Consider the following 15,088-nt stretch of genomic DNA (forward strand, 5'->3'; position numbering starts at 1 on the left):
TAATCAAAAGTGAAATCAACAATACATTGCATCAATCCTATATTCTATGAATAGAAAATTGAAAACATTGATTGCATGCCACTTTTGTGAGCCAATGTATGATATCTGCCAGTGCTCTGATTTCCTGGTGTTATTTTTTTATGTGTGTTTTACATTTTTACCATGCTTTTTGTTTATAAAACCCTAAACATAAATAAATACCATATGTTTCCCAGGCACACGTTCATGTCTGTTTTGACACTATGGAAGTGCTTGGCAGGATTTATTGACAAAGTTCATGAAATGGCAGCCATTTATTATATATGAATCAAAAGCCTTGCTTTATAACTATATTCTTCTCCCAAAAACCAAAAGGCTATCGAGAAAATGAATTTGTGCACAATAAATGCATTTCTCTTTAATGTATTTGTATGAATGAATGGTATTCACTTGCATTCTGTTTATTGTTTATTTTTTCTGATTGATTGATATCACTTAAAGGTATTCAGTATAAAGAAGAAAGCAAATACCAATTATTGAGATTGATGAATTATAGAAAAGCAAGTATTACACATTTGTGTCACTGTCTTACACATTAAAACAATTTGTAAGTCACCTAAAGAAACATTTTTTTGCAATGAAAGCAAACAGATTAAGTTAAAACACATACAGAAACATTTAACAAGTATTGCTGCAAAAACATATTACAATTACTATCATAATGTTTGTAACAAAATTATTGCTCCCTTTTTAAAGTGAAAGGGTTGATAATTTAGGGTTTTATAATGGTGTCAGTAAACAATTATTTTCTGTGGTGCATGAAAAAAAGGCAAGTAACAATGGAAATGATTTCCTAAATATAAGTAATATTGTAATAATGAGTGAAAAGTTAATTAACGCCTGTGTAGCATTAAGGATCAGTTATTTAAGAGGCTTCATCAGTTTTACTAACCTGTGGAAAGTTCATAGGTTAAATGCCTCTTTAACCTCTATTGAAAATCAACCGTCAATCAACTCATCATTAATCAACAGGACTGATCTCTATCTCAGTCTGACTGACAGTTGTTTTAAATCTATTGGCTTGAATGGAAAACACTTCCATACATAACCATTTCAATTACATAATAGCACAGCAACAGGTTGCAGGATAGTTATCTGCATTCACTGTGAACTCATTCCCGTAAACAAAGTAAATGTTAGATTTCCCTTTCCACGAGTAGGTTACCTTGGTAACAGGGATCAGCTCTATTGTTTGACGCTGCAAAAGAAGAGAGTGATTTTGTTGTTACACCAACAGAAGATTATAGACATTGATCACAAGTATTATCCAGTTAATGTTGACAAAAAATATATATCATTTATATCCAAGTAGTAGGCTGTAAATAGAGGGGATGCAACATTACCTGTTGTAGAATGCGAGACGTCCTGGAGTACTTGCCTTGGTGATCATGGACAAGGCGCTGTGCAGCATTCACCACTGTAGGGTCTGGGAAGCCTACCAGTGGGTATACCTGCACAGAGTAAACTGAAAAAATAAGTGTATACTTCCAGATACTATTGATGACATTAATATTTCATGCATGGATAGACAACTATGACAGCTGAATGACACCTGAATAAAGGATAAGTATAACTCTCCCTACATCCACACATCATGTGAGCTGCATAGTAGAAGGACCGTGCCTGAAGCAGCAGTATCAGACCTCTATCAGCATCACACCGGAAGGGTTCAGCCACAGATCCGCTGTGTGGTCCCCCAAACTTTTTTACTTACTGAGAGCCAATAAAAACTTCATCTTTCCAATAAAAACGCAAGAGAGTATACTTGAAGCCTAAAAAGAGGCTTTAGCATCAACCAATGTTATGTGAGATGTGTAGACAACCTGTTAAACCTGTGTAAATATAAAGGTGACACTAAATGTGTACAACTAACAAGTATGTAAAGATGCATAATATTTTAATAAAGGCAAATGTATAATTTACGTTGAGAGTTAAACATTTGAATTATGTAGGATATCAATCCTATTAAAATTGAAAAAAAGATCACCAACATTCCTCATAAAGAAATCTGCATGTTCTATGAGTTTAAAAAAACAACACAATACTCTAGTACCCATACTGTATGCTGTGCCCCCTGAAAAAGTGAGAAACAATATTTTACCAGGTATTGAGTGTCCCTGAAAAGCTCCTTGCCGGACACCTTGCTGAGATTGTCTGCCTGCAGCCCACTGGACTGTTCTACAACATAGTTCTCAGAGTTGTTGGTCCTGCAAGAATGTACATGAAAAGGAATAAATCCAGATTAATTTTACATCTGATTCTGTACAATACAATACAACAACAAACCATAACTGTTGTTGACCTTTACATTGTTATAGAACACTATTAATCAATTAATGAGGTCAATATTTCTGACAGAAATGTTACCATTTCACACTGAGGTTGATGTAGACCAGAAGCTGTTGTTTTCCAAGACATGTGTTACATTGCATCGCTCCTTGCCCTTGACAATGGCTGCAACTGTAAACAGAAAAATGTTAATAAGCTATAAGTGTAGCTAAGAGAAATCAGAAACTTTATAAGTCATTCTTCAATAGACAGCTATGAGATGAGATGGATTACACTTACTTTTCCCTCCCTCTTCCACTGCAGTGGTGGCATCGATCATCTCCATGGCGGAATCCAGAGCCATTGCACACCCAACAAACTTTCTGTCAGTAGCAATAAAATAAATCATGTGATCAGAGGATGAGGATAAAGTCTTAAAGTAACCCTTCAGATGAGGTCTCGTTAAATGACTTACGTTTCCAGCACCAGCACAGTCCTTGCAAGGTCTGCGTCCCATTCCGACACAAATGTGGCAGGGCTGTAAACAAAATGTTTTTATCAGTAAATAGATACTCTAAAAAGTTCACCCAATAGCTTTCATTCCTCAAACATGTGTTTTGTAATGTACCTTTGTTGACGATGTGTAGGGAACCTTCATAGTCTGTTTGTCATCCACAAAAAAGGTGGGGGCCTTAGCAGGAATGTCCCATGGTCCTGGAGGTGGTTGGGCAAAGGCATCCACTGGCTGGCCTAATTTAAACGAAACAACATATCAATATGTTAATAGCAGTTGCTTATAGGGAGCTTCCTGAGGCAGAAAACAGAGAGTTCAACGTGTATAATTAATGCACAAGGTAATAGTATTGTACCTCTGTAAGGCTCGTGAGTCCACTCCGTAGATCTTGATTCAGTAAATGTTTCCAGCCGGTACTAAAACAAAGTAAACACACAAGAGACAAGTTCAATTATGCACCGGTCATCCAAAAACTACCATTCAAGGTATAACTTAATAAGATTTCCCCAACTTTCTAGCAAGGTTTTCAAACTCAAACACATGTATAGATCTCCTTTTACCCTGTATGTATTGAATGCATCCATTCGAGTAATCACACCATCCTTAGCTGGTGCTGAACTGTAGCAGCACTTGCTGGAGGCAAACAGGACAAACGCCTCCCGGGCAGTATCTTCGGTTATAGATGGGATACTGTGAGTGAGGAAACGATAAAGTTTGTCATGTGGTGAAATCTTTTAAGAGGAAGTGATGGTTGTAATTGTTCCTGATGTGCTACGAATCTTACAACACATCAAAAAAAAAGTTTCAAAATTCCCAAAGCAGTCGTGTTGAAATGAGTTTTTCTTACTTCCAACTTGGTTGTTGAGGTCCAGATTCAGGCTGAGGAACTGGGAAAGCAGGCATCGGAGGGGGCAGAAATCCACCTACAGCAAATAATGACAAAAAGTGTTTTACCGTTTAATTGCTTTATCCTAAGAGCAATCAGTGGCGCAAAAAGTGGGTATGCACTATATGCGATGTATAGGGGCCCAAGCGATGGTAAAGAAATAAATATATATAATAAAATAAAATTGGTATTTTCTTTATGTTTCTGCTGTTGTGCGTTTCTAAATAGTTTCTGCATTTCCTTAAGGTTATATAACATTTTAGAGGACTAACATGCTAGAGAAGGGCGCCCTATCTCAAGATTCCATCATAGAATTTTGACATAGAAGAGGGAGCAGGGGCGCCGTGAGCGCTGAGCGAGCAGGCACTAGTAGTGAGTTGACGTCCATGGGAAAAGATGGATAAAGCAAAAAAGCTGTTCGTGGCTGAAATTAGGAAAAGAAAGAGGGAAAAGGAGATGGCACGTCAAGGGATGCAACAACAGTTAAATAAGTGGAAGGTGAAAGGCAACAGGTAGGATGATTTAAAGTGTGACGTGACAAAAGCTACATTATTGTTAACAGAGAGGGTTCTAAAGGATCTTTGTTTGTAGGCTTACTTTTGCCCTTTAAGGCATTATTTTGTATTGGTTATAATGATAATGTTTGTAACTGTTTATTTAATTATGGTAGGCCTATAGTGGCTGATATACTTTAAAATAAACCCTTATTATTTAAAGCCCATACATGATGATGTCTGGCAGACTTATTTATTTATTATTCTTTTTTTTTGGGGGGGGGGGCAAAATTGTTGCTGCATACCCCCCTGACACTGGGTAGCTGCGCCCCTGAGAGCAATCATTCCTGATGCTTTTGTATAAACAGTATACAATTTATCAGATACACCCAATAAAATCAATAAAACCTTTGCCCAAAAATTCAACGTCCTCATTTTAATGTATATTGATTTATTATTATGTTAGACCCAGTACTATCACAAACAGTAAGGGGGTAAACACACACATTAAATTGTAGTCCATTTAAACGCCATCACTTATGACAACTGTTAATTACCACCGAGAAAATGTTAACAAAAATGAACCAATATGAGCTTGGTGAAGAACAAAAACAGAGGTGTAGTACTGGAATGATTTAAATGTTATTGGATTATCAAATAACAGTGCCATGTGAAAGTATTGTGGAGTGTCATTTTTCACAGAGACAGTAATTGTGTAGAATATGAGTGCTTATGGGTATTTTCAGCATACTGTACCTCCTCCTCCTGCCACTGTTCCTTCATAGCCAGGCATGCTGTCAAACATGCTGGCTGGAGGAGCGCTGGGGCCCTGGGAAGCAGCTGCGGGTGGGGCGAACATAGCTTGAACAAATCAAGAAGAACCAGTTCAAACATGGATGTATTTTCACTGAAAAGAAAATCTTCAGAGGTCGTTATACGTTCCGTGAACAAACGACTAGACTATTAAAACATGTAAAAACCGTTAGATACTCCTATGCACATTACTAAATCTTTTTAGAAAATCCATCTTAATACTTGACGTTTCCAAATTGTAATGCTTCTACGTGACAACACCTGAAGACACTGTTTTGAGAGAGACTTACCTTGCGCCTCCATGGTAATATCCACTCAAAGAAAGTTTACAGCTACACAAAAATACTCGACCAAGGGTAGGGTCCTTGAACAAACACTTTAACTTATATTTACGTCTTAACGTATGCAACTCCTACTAAAGCGACTAACGCGGCAACAGCCTCAAATAACCTGTACGTAGTGACGTCATTCTGGTGTGTGTTTGTGGAACGGAAGTGTGCGATTATAAATGTCTTCACATATGTCATTAAAAATGGCTAAACTTGAAATACTCCTTTACTGATCTTACCGGGTCCCCCCTCTGCTGCTGGGTAATTGGGATTAGCCATTCCGTAGGTTCGCTTCTCTTGGCTGTCAAGTAACGGGGAAACGAAAGTAAAAAACACTGTGCGCTGAATTCAGTTTAAGTAACAAAATATTGAGATACTCACTCCAAAATAGGCTGATACTCCATTTGAAGTGCTAAAAAACAACCCCCTAAAAAACAAAGCCTTCATTCGGGATCTAAGCACACACACACACACACACACACTCACACAGTCTATATCACCAATAATCATGTGACAAAAAGCAACTCATTTACTTTATCAAACCACACCCCCGGGTCATCAGCTCTGACTGTCAGCCGTCGTCTGATAGTTAAAAAATATGTTTGAAGGTTTTGCCTGAATTGAAGGCTCGCGTTGTGGGGTTAATAATTATTTAGAGATAACACACTCAGTTTAAACAAGAAGACTGTAAAGATTCCACCCCAAAAAAAAACAGGAAGTGCGCACAATCCGTTTCAATATAAACATTTGTGAGGGCGGGTGAACAGAAAGCGTTAATAACAGTAACACTCTAAACACGTACACAAACAGTCATATTGAGTTTCATGTACTTTTATTTAATCACTGTTGAAAAAAATGTGAAAATCCAAGTGGCCAGAGAGGAAATAAATGCATGTGTAGTTCTGGTGAAATACAGTACCCATAAGCCTTTGCTAGACTCGCGGAAGTCCTTTTCTTCCCTTCCGCCGTCGCCGAAGTCCCTTTTGGATTTACATCGGCGGGTGAGTCGATTCAATCTATGATCATCAGCGCGATTTAAGGCGTTATTTGACCCTCCAGATACATGTTGACAATAGTATACGTCCACAATACATGTATCTGTTTGAATGGACCATTTTTCTAATATTATTCCTCGATTAATGTGTTGTTCTTGAGCGAGGTGCCTCGGCTAGCCAGGTGCTAACGCTCTCCGTGAAATGGGGTTGTATTATTCAGTAATTATTCCGCTGTACACAAATGGCTTACCGATAATTATTCTTAACAACCACCCGTTGCCAACATAGGACACGTGTGAAATATACATTTTGTTTCAGGTCATACCGCTGAAGCACAATGCACAGAGCAGAGTAGCATGGCTAGCAAGCTAATTAAACATTGACTGCACTGTAGAAGCTAGTTTGCTAGCTGACGTTAGTCAACACGTTTACCCTAATGCTCGCACAGCAAGGAAGTCGATGTTACCTTGGAACAGACATTTTTGATAGAGTATCGAAATCACATGTGTAACTTACTATTTATATAGCAATAGAGTATCGAAATCACATGTAACTTACAATTTATATAGCAATAAGCATTGCTGCATTCCGCGAAGGTGTTGTGCATGCTGGCTCAATCCATTACCTTTCCAGGGCACTTGATGCTAATAAGTATTCGTTGGTTAATGGTAACAGTTTAACTTAATGCGAAAAGTTTGCTCTGTAAAAGGTCTAATGATGTTGGTACAAAGCTTAGTGATTGTTTGTCTTAACTTGGTGTTTTCTAAATTTGGAGTGAGTTAAGACAGCTAGCCTGTATTGCTCATCACTGACATTCACGCTTACTTGGTTGTTAACTTGTTTGTTTTTTTGCCATCCTCAGTCACCATGGCAGCCCTCAGGCCCCTCACAAAGCCCAAAATCGTCAAGAAGAGAACAAAGAAGTTCATTCGCCACCAGTCTGACAGATATGTGAAGATTGCGGTAAGGCTTTCACTTAAATACTTCACATGCTGAGCTTTGTCTTAAACCTGTACCTGCAAGTGATTAATAGTTGGAATATCTTTTATCTCCAATAGAAAAACTGGCGTAAGCCCAGGGGTATTGACAACAGGGTCCGCAGGCGGTTCAAGGGTCAGATGCTGATGCCCAACATCGGTTATGGTAGCAACAAGAAGACCAAGTACATGCTGCCAACTGGCTTCAAGAAGTTCCTGGTGCACAATATCAAGGAGCTCGAGGTCCTCATGATGAGCAACAGGTATGTTCTCACTGTTTACTTGGAGTACATTTCCTTTCATGTCCCAAAAAATGCCAGTCATGCTATAGAGTTGTTCTATTTGCAAGGATTTGGTATACTGGCTGCCACTTCAGTTTATCGTATGTGAAATAAATTATATTTGCAAGTGCTTAACGATAGCTTAAACAGAAACACTTTATACAAACTTTAAATTGATTTATTAAGTGATCAGCATTTTTGACAAGTATATTGTACATTCACTGATGCTGGCATTTATTCAGGGTATAAGAATAATTACATTACACTACATACCTCAAGCGCTCAGTCGGTGAACCAAACCTTAAATGGCGCTTGAATAACTGATCAAACAGTTTTTGGTAGATAAACTCTGTTAGGAAAAATAAAGACATTTGAATGGGAATGAGTATGGTCTTATTTGTAATTGGCACAATCTAATCTGTTGCACTTTTAGGAAATGTATGTTCCAGAATTTATTTTTTCATATCCTGAAGGGCTATCAGTTGGTTGTAATACAAATAAGCTGGTTTATATCACATCATTGAGTTTCTTATGAGATGGAAGCTGGCTAAACAAGAGTAACAGTGGTCCTGGTGCATGGCGAGCAGATGGCAGTGACCACATTTTAGTTTTGAATATTAACATGGGTGTGAAATAGTGGCTGCTCAAAGCACTCACCCTTTTTTTAATTTTATTTTTAGTTAAGGTGTGAGATGCATCTAGTTCATTTTTATGTGGTGCTATTGAGTTTACTCAAGACCATCTTCAAATGTTCCTCAATGATCTTAACTTTATGAAATTCAGGGATCATTGAAGTATTTTTGATCGTAAGTCAAATTTTTAATTGCAAGTCAAAAACACTATGGGTAGATATCTATTAAATTCTTTCTGTAGTCAAATGTATTGGCTTTTTTTTTTTTTTGTTCAGTGACCCTGTCCTGAATATTGCCCTCAAAAACAGGACATGATGAATGATGCATTCCGCCTCATGAAGCTGCTTTAACAGTTCAGAATCTCTTTCATTAGTGTTATCTGATCAGAAGGGTTTCTAAACTTTAGGTTCAGATGTTCCCTTACGCATTCAACTCTTACCTCCGTTCTCTCTCCCTCTGCAGGACTCACTGTGCTGAGATCGCCCACAATGTCTCGTCCAAGAACAGGAAGGTGATTGTGGAGAGGGCCGCTCAGTTGGCCATCAAGATTACCAACCCTAACGCCAGGCTCAGGAGCGAGGAGAACGAATAAACTGGTTATTCACAATAAATGTTTAAAAATGAAATTGACTTGGGGATCGTTTTTTAGAACTTCATTGCTTGTTAGCAGTATTGTTGCACGTGTTTAGAAAGACCTGTGTGAACTTTGCCCTTTGAATAATTTTTTCAAGGAGAAAAAAATAACAGTGTTAAATGTATTGACTTGCTTTGTGGATAGTACAATTTTAATCAACATGAAGTGTTTTGAGTAACACTGGCCCCTAGTAATGTTCTGTTTTTTATTTGTGTTCTTAAAATCAAAACGTGTTTGCTTATGACCCCTACAATAGTTTCACTGTTGGTGCAGGATCCAATTTATAAAAAGTGACTAGTAAGTTGAAAATGCTATTTCATCCTTGGGCCCTTAAGGGATTAGTAATTGTAAAGGGCACAGGCGTAAAAATATAAAGGAGCTGCTCCTATATATGCATGAGTTGGTGTCTACACCGATAGCTACAGAGCTGGTTGGATTCCCCCTTGGGTACATGGGGTTATTCCTCTTCCTTCCAGATCACTGCATGCTGGGACAGAACTAAAGGGGCAAAGCTGCCCAAAGAATGTTAACTTCCTTCCAAGATGATGACTGTTAGCCTTTGAAAGAGTACATGCTTTAACAAATGTAGGCTTTGGCTGTCAAATAACATTTTGACTCAATTACAAGGGTTTTGTTTGGTTATTTTTTAGTGTTACCAGAATAACTCATGGTTTATGAAAGTAGGTGGCATTGAAAGATCACAATTTAAATGTGGATTTTATCAAAATCTATTGTGGTGTAAATATTTGTGCAGCAGTGGTTGTTCAAAATATTAATAGAAAATTGTCCCGCTCAAACCAGATACAGACGATGAAAACCAGATGTACTATGATAAATCAAAGTACTGGGTTAGTCTGCTGAAATATCACAATTGTAAACTAAATCTGTACTTGCCATTATAGTTTCAGTATTAAAAAAAAATTAATGATAAAATACTCTGTATCCCATAATTGACGCATACACCAGTTCTCACAGGTTTTACACAAATAAGGAGTCAGGAGCCTGGTGTAATATCAATACATCTAATTGTTATCAGAAGTCATTGCCTTAAAATGGCCAGCTCAGATTGTATTTTGTTTGATGTTCAGAGCAGGCTCCCTGCAGAGAAAGTTTCCATTGCACTCCGGCAGTCAAGCTGTGCCCCACAGCCCTGAGCCCTCTGCCATCTGTTCCTGTACAACTGACACTGCCAGAGATGCAGAAACATAACATTTATTAAGCCAGCCAGCTCGTTGCTGTTTGAAACAAAAGGAAGTGAGTTACCAATGATGGTTGAAGGAGGAAACAGGCACAGTGTTGGATCTGAATATTTCCTCTTTAAAAAAAACCTGCACCTGTTTCTTTAGCAGCTTTGAGCATGCACCTAAGAAGACTGGAACTTCTCCAGAGAGGGAGGAGAACATGAGAACAGCAGGACAGACAGAGACTGTGATGTCTAAAAGATGCTGAGAGTTTAAAGAAGAGGATATGATCCATTGTTTCCTTGTCACTGGACAGAAGATGAGCATGACAGCACGGGTTGTGTTTGGAAAAGGGCGCCTCACTCCCAAGCAGCTCTCCTTCGCTTTCCCTCAGTCAGATTCCCTGAGGAAAGGCAGCCGGTCTGCAGGAGGAAAGAGGAGGATGTTCTCGTTTTCTATAAGATGTCGACTGGGCATCATCAGAGGCAGAACCAAAGGTAAAAGCCGACAGTAAGGATATGTAATCTTTTAGGGAAAGTTTTCATCTGATGTCTTAAAGTTAAACGGTGTGTGTGCAGCAGGCCTGTTAAAGTCACTGATATCTGGGCTTTTGACAAACCTTTCAGGTGAGCAGTGAAGCACGAGCATGTGTGACACATCCTTATCCTAAGGCTTTTCTTTTTGTCACACACTGATCTGTGGTGGCTGAAATGTGAATTAGTCGTTTTGCTTTTCTGCCTTTCACTTGCAACTGGATAAATTCACCATAAGGTGGCAGTGTGTGCAGTTTAAGAAGCAGGTTAAGATTACAAACGTTGTCTATGCATAATGAAGACTATTTTCAGAAAGGTTATTGTTACTATAATATACAGTCCGACTGTACAAACCTGCACTGAATAGAGACAATTAAGTAAAACAAATCTCGTACAATCTCATGAGTTTCTTTTTGAGTCTTTAATATTTAGCAGCTTTTTCAGTCTTCTTAAATTCTGCTTATCTTTGTTTATTTTTCTGTTAGGTATTTTCAACCTCCTTTTATATGCCGAGGTCACAGCAAACAATCTGCTTCCTTAATCCAATCGTTACATTATCACTTACTCGTTAATTAAGTTGATATCTGGTCTAGAGAAGGTGCAAAAGAGTCCATTTGTTATTATAACCCAACATTTGCCACCCTGTTCCCAGGGGTTTTTATCAGTCCAGCACACTGCTTCTTCTCCCGTCTCTCTTTATTCTGTTAGAAATTAATTAGTCTCGCTCTGAAAGACTGCGCTCGCTCACATTGTAAATGGCGTATTAAGGACAAAAGTCTCTGAGGAAATTATCTACACCAAAAGAGTATTGTGTCCACTGTAACAGCTGACTAATTAGGCTCCCTCCTACAGCGCGTAGAAGCATGGAAATGTTTGTTTGTAATCACTTTTACAGATCTGTAAAATAGGCAGTTATAGAATAGAGGGTATAATTTCACATTGTGATATTCCCTAATTGTGTGTGCTGTGTGGTTTTGTTGTGTGGTGTTGCACCTGGGTTTTGTTTCTTTCCCCCTGTCTCCAAAGTCTTAGTGATGACAGGAATTTGTCCCCAGTGACCAGAGCAAATGAGGCAGACGAGACTCTGTGGGGCTGCCAGTGAAGAAGGCGTTTGCTTTGGTTGTTTGTGGTCAGGAAGTGCAGGCGCCGAGGCGTGTATGCATGACATATGGTCAGACAGGTGTGGGGACGGGTCAGTCAGCAGACCCTTTAGTCCCCCTGTATTGAGGGGATTCACCAGGGTCCGGGGCTCCTCCTGGGAACTGGACCCTCGTGAGAGAGAAACATGAGAAGCTAGGCTTTAGAGGAAATGCATTTAATTTTAACGCATCAATAAGATTCTAAATGTATCTTTATAGCTTTTACTTTCCTCTTGGTCACAGTATGATGACAAGTCAAATCTGTCATTAGCCTTGTGTGCGACAATTGCCTTTTTATGAATAAGATTTTAACTGCTAGACATCTCAAACAGGCAGCTGTTCCGCAGAGGAATTTTACAAATGCATTTTCCATTATGTGCTTGTGTGTGTCTGTGAGTGTTTGTTTATAAGAGAGGGACTCTAACACTGTGTAGATACAAGCTCTGTAAAAATGGATGCAGTCATTCGGTTTGAGAAAAAACGTGACAGAGCAGGGCTCAGTCTGACAATGAATGTGCAGGTGGTGTTAATTGTACAGAGAGTTGAGTGTGTGTTGCTGTGTCGTGTCTAATCTCAGTGTGTGTAGATGTGTGTGGGTGGGTTTGAGGATGTGCATATGAGGGGTGTTTGGCTTGGTGGGAAATGGATAAAGTGTGTGTGTATGTGTCTGCTGGGGGAGGGAGTGACGTTTGTGTGTGCCTGCCTCACTGAACCCCTCTGGCAGGAAGAGAGAGAGAGGGAGAGAGAGCAAACACACTCATGCTCTGGCTCTGTAGAGAGAGGAGGGTTATGTGTGAGCTCTTCTGAGTGTATGAACAGAGGATGATAAACCCTCTGGAAAAGGACGGCTGATTAGTGAGAATAGCTCCAAAATGGGACCACGGCAAAATGGGAAGAAAAGGACATGAACCATTGCTCTCCATGCTGTGGATCTTTAAAGAAGAACAGCGCTTTGTAAATTTGTATTTTTGAGCAGTTTAAATAGAAAGGGGAACTAGAGACCGTCTCAGGATTAGAATTTGCCCTCTGGAGCTCAATCCTTCACTGGGTTTTACAAACGGGGACAAAGGTTAAGGAAATGTTAGCAAAGGAATGAAGAAACGAAGATGGTGTTTTTGTTTCATCTGAGCGGCTAAGACTCCTTTAACCTCAGGTGGAACCTCAGCTCTCTGCCCACTACTAAAGATCAGCAAGGTTACTTCCCAAGGGGGCTGTGCTGATAAAATTGCAGCCATGCTGTGTGGTCTAAGGAGAGACTCCAAGAACAGCAGCATTGGTAAGAGCACCACACTTTACTTCTTCAAGTCAAGGGGGTCAGCTTGTGTGTTATAGTACAGGATTTGTGTCAGCTGGATCACCTGCGAAGAGAGGCTTATGTCTTAAATGTGTATTGAATCAGAGGGACAGCAATTCAGAAGTGTCAACCCTAATGTTTTTTAAATCTGTAATCCATATTGCCCAAACCCACGTCCAGTTGAATCTAGAATCATTACATTGCATGTATCTTGGTTGACATTGGTTAAGAGAGATTGAAATGTGAGTATACTTGAGCTCCACCTCTGAATGCCATCCTGCTGCCATGTACAATTGGGGCAGATATAGAAATGTAAACTGGGTCTGGCAGGGCCCCATTTATAAATAAAGTTTTACGACCGAAAATAGCATAATGATTTCATTGTCATTGTGAGTGCCACCCCCATATTTAACCTACATTCTGATTGGTTTGAAGAGGGATGGGATACAGTGGCCTGAATTAAACCAGGAGTTAATTAACTCTCCACATATTCATGCAGTGGCACAGAATTTTATTTTAGTCAGTGTGGTGCTCCAAGGTCCTTCTGGCAAACCTCATCCTTGAGACCTTAACTAACCTCTTCTTCAAAGACAACAAAGCCGAAATCTGTTTTTTTTTTGCAACAGTTGTTTGTTGGGGCTGTTTATTAATCAGCTCCATCCTGATTTTAATTCTGGCCGTTAGGATAGGTGGTTATTTTAAGCTGGAGGAGGATGGCTGGGGGATGGCTTGAGTAGCGCCCAGTCACGTGCAGAGCGTTGGGTCTGCGTTACCCAGAGCTAATGTTGCCTTTTGACTGCAATGACAGCTGCTGGACTGTCAGGGCCTTCAGGAGCCTGTATGGTTTCGAGGCTTTTGCCCAGCCTAATGTGTTTATTATGTGTCATTCACTCACTTTGTGTGTGCCTCATAGCTACTGGACAGGATATCTGTGCAAGGATGTGTGTTAATTAGTGTGAAATACCATACTATGCATATGTATGTTCTATACTTTGCCATTACATATGCCAAGTCCAGTAAGGATATTTCTGTTGTTAACAGTCTGACTCATACAGCTGTGTGTATAAGGAGGCAGGATTTTCTTCTTCACTCCTCAGATACAGGGCCTTCCCAAAGGTTTCAGGTCAGTAAAGATCTGACAAAGGATCCATGCCTCCCAGCTGTCTAAGACCTCATCTTCACTTAGGCAGATGTGGAAAGTTGATTGAATTGGACAGAGAGAACACAGTTCGATGTCCTGTGAGCATTTGTTTTCCCCTGCTCATTCTTTACAAATCAGCAAGACTGAACTGGGGAAATAGGATGTCATTTTTCATGTCAAAATTGATTTACTGTCAGGCCTACGATGATACCTCTTAAAATTATGGTCAAGACAAAATGTTGATATTAAGAGCACATAGAAGTAGGTCACATAGTAAATTTAGTTGACTTTTTATTTGTTAAAGACTGAATTAAAGCAAATTCCCAAATATTGTATCAAACATGTATTAAGTGGAACAAGACCAAAGTGGATATATTATCACTCTATATTAAATGTGTGTCTTCCTAATATTTGGAAGATAAACAAGATTTCAATATAAGGGGATGTTAATAGGAAGTAGGCTATCCTGTAGTTACTACTACACCTGATGTTGAAATGGAGGTAGCTCTAGGCTACAACCTGAACACCATTTGTTTTTAGCCTATATTTTACATTTTGGAAATGTATCACTATTTAAGTGATGCCGAATTAGCTATTAGCTGTTCCTGTTTGCAATGTATCCATGGAGTTAAAGACAACCTTCACTGGATAACTGCGAAAGTGAGGAGAATTTAAAAACGTGGTGATTCTCAGGCAAGTTCGGTACAAGGACCGTCTTTTATCATGCTATCTAGAGCGAATTTTTGGATATTTATCCCGTTTCAAATCGAGTAAATTACATATTTGGGAAGTTACATTGTATATGAAAATGTGTGTTCAGATTTGTTTAAAACTCCGAGATAGACAACAATTTTTAACGCGAAATGCGGTAATCAAGTGTGTAAGAATTTGCCACCATTAACACCAGCATGAACCTGTCTCTGCCACATCACGCTGTA

The 15,088-nt window shown here is 39.2% G+C and overlaps 3 protein-coding genes across 8 annotated transcripts in view; 2 read left to right on the plus strand and 1 right to left on the minus strand.

Annotated features, from left to right (window-relative positions):
- Positions 1-367: 367 nt before the first annotated feature.
- On the minus strand, positions 368-6,053 carry ssuh2rs1 (ssu-2 homolog, related sequence 1). Of its 3 annotated transcripts, none has more exons than XR_010165814.1 (13): positions 5,725-6,053; positions 5,583-5,644; positions 4,958-5,062; positions 3,669-3,744; positions 3,382-3,511; positions 3,177-3,237; positions 2,936-3,057; positions 2,783-2,845; positions 2,608-2,690; positions 2,407-2,499; positions 2,141-2,246; positions 1,383-1,504; positions 368-1,237 (listed from the first exon to the last, which is right to left on the minus strand). XR_010165814.1 is itself a non-coding variant. In XM_063883146.1 (13 exons), exons 1-13 carry the CDS (start codon positions 5,745-5,747, stop codon positions 1,097-1,099), a joined length of 1,173 nt encoding a protein of 390 aa, XP_063739216.1. In that variant the 5' UTR covers positions 5,748-6,051; the 3' UTR covers positions 368-1,096. The 3 variants fall into 3 exon arrangements, 2 of the variants coding, with proteins under 2 accessions (XP_063739216.1, XP_063739223.1); XM_063883146.1 differs by having other exon boundaries at positions 1,383-1,490; positions 5,725-6,051; XM_063883153.1 differs by lacking the exons at positions 5,583-5,644; positions 5,725-6,053 and adding an exon at positions 5,305-5,512 and having other exon boundaries at positions 1,383-1,490.
- Positions 6,054-6,131: 78 nt separating this feature from the next.
- Positions 6,132-8,854, plus strand: rpl32 (ribosomal protein L32). The gene is made up of 4 exons (XM_063883174.1): positions 6,132-6,344; positions 7,201-7,301; positions 7,397-7,578; positions 8,691-8,854. The coding sequence occupies exons 2-4, from the start codon at positions 7,206-7,208 to the stop codon at positions 8,818-8,820; spliced, it is 408 nt and encodes a 135-aa protein (XP_063739244.1). The 5' UTR covers positions 6,132-6,344; positions 7,201-7,205; the 3' UTR covers positions 8,821-8,854.
- A 1,503-nt stretch (positions 8,855-10,357) lies between these two features.
- Positions 10,358-15,088, plus strand: part of LOC134863224 (glutamate receptor-interacting protein 2-like) — a 29,084-nt gene continuing 24,353 nt past the window's right edge. For 3 of the 4 annotated variants that reach the window (XM_063881605.1, XM_063881615.1, XM_063881633.1), the window contains exon 1: positions 10,358-10,540. In XM_063881605.1, the coding sequence (XP_063737675.1) occupies positions 10,363-10,540 (178 nt within the window). In that variant the 5' untranslated portion in view covers positions 10,358-10,362. Of the gene's footprint in view, positions 10,541-12,508; positions 12,992-15,088 lie in introns of those variants that run through there. The other variant, XM_063881624.1, reaches the window with a different exon arrangement.

This window comes from Eleginops maclovinus, chromosome 1 (genome assembly GCF_036324505.1).
Source record: "Eleginops maclovinus isolate JMC-PN-2008 ecotype Puerto Natales chromosome 1, JC_Emac_rtc_rv5, whole genome shotgun sequence".
Lineage (NCBI taxonomy): Eukaryota > Metazoa > Chordata > Actinopteri > Perciformes > Eleginopidae > Eleginops > Eleginops maclovinus.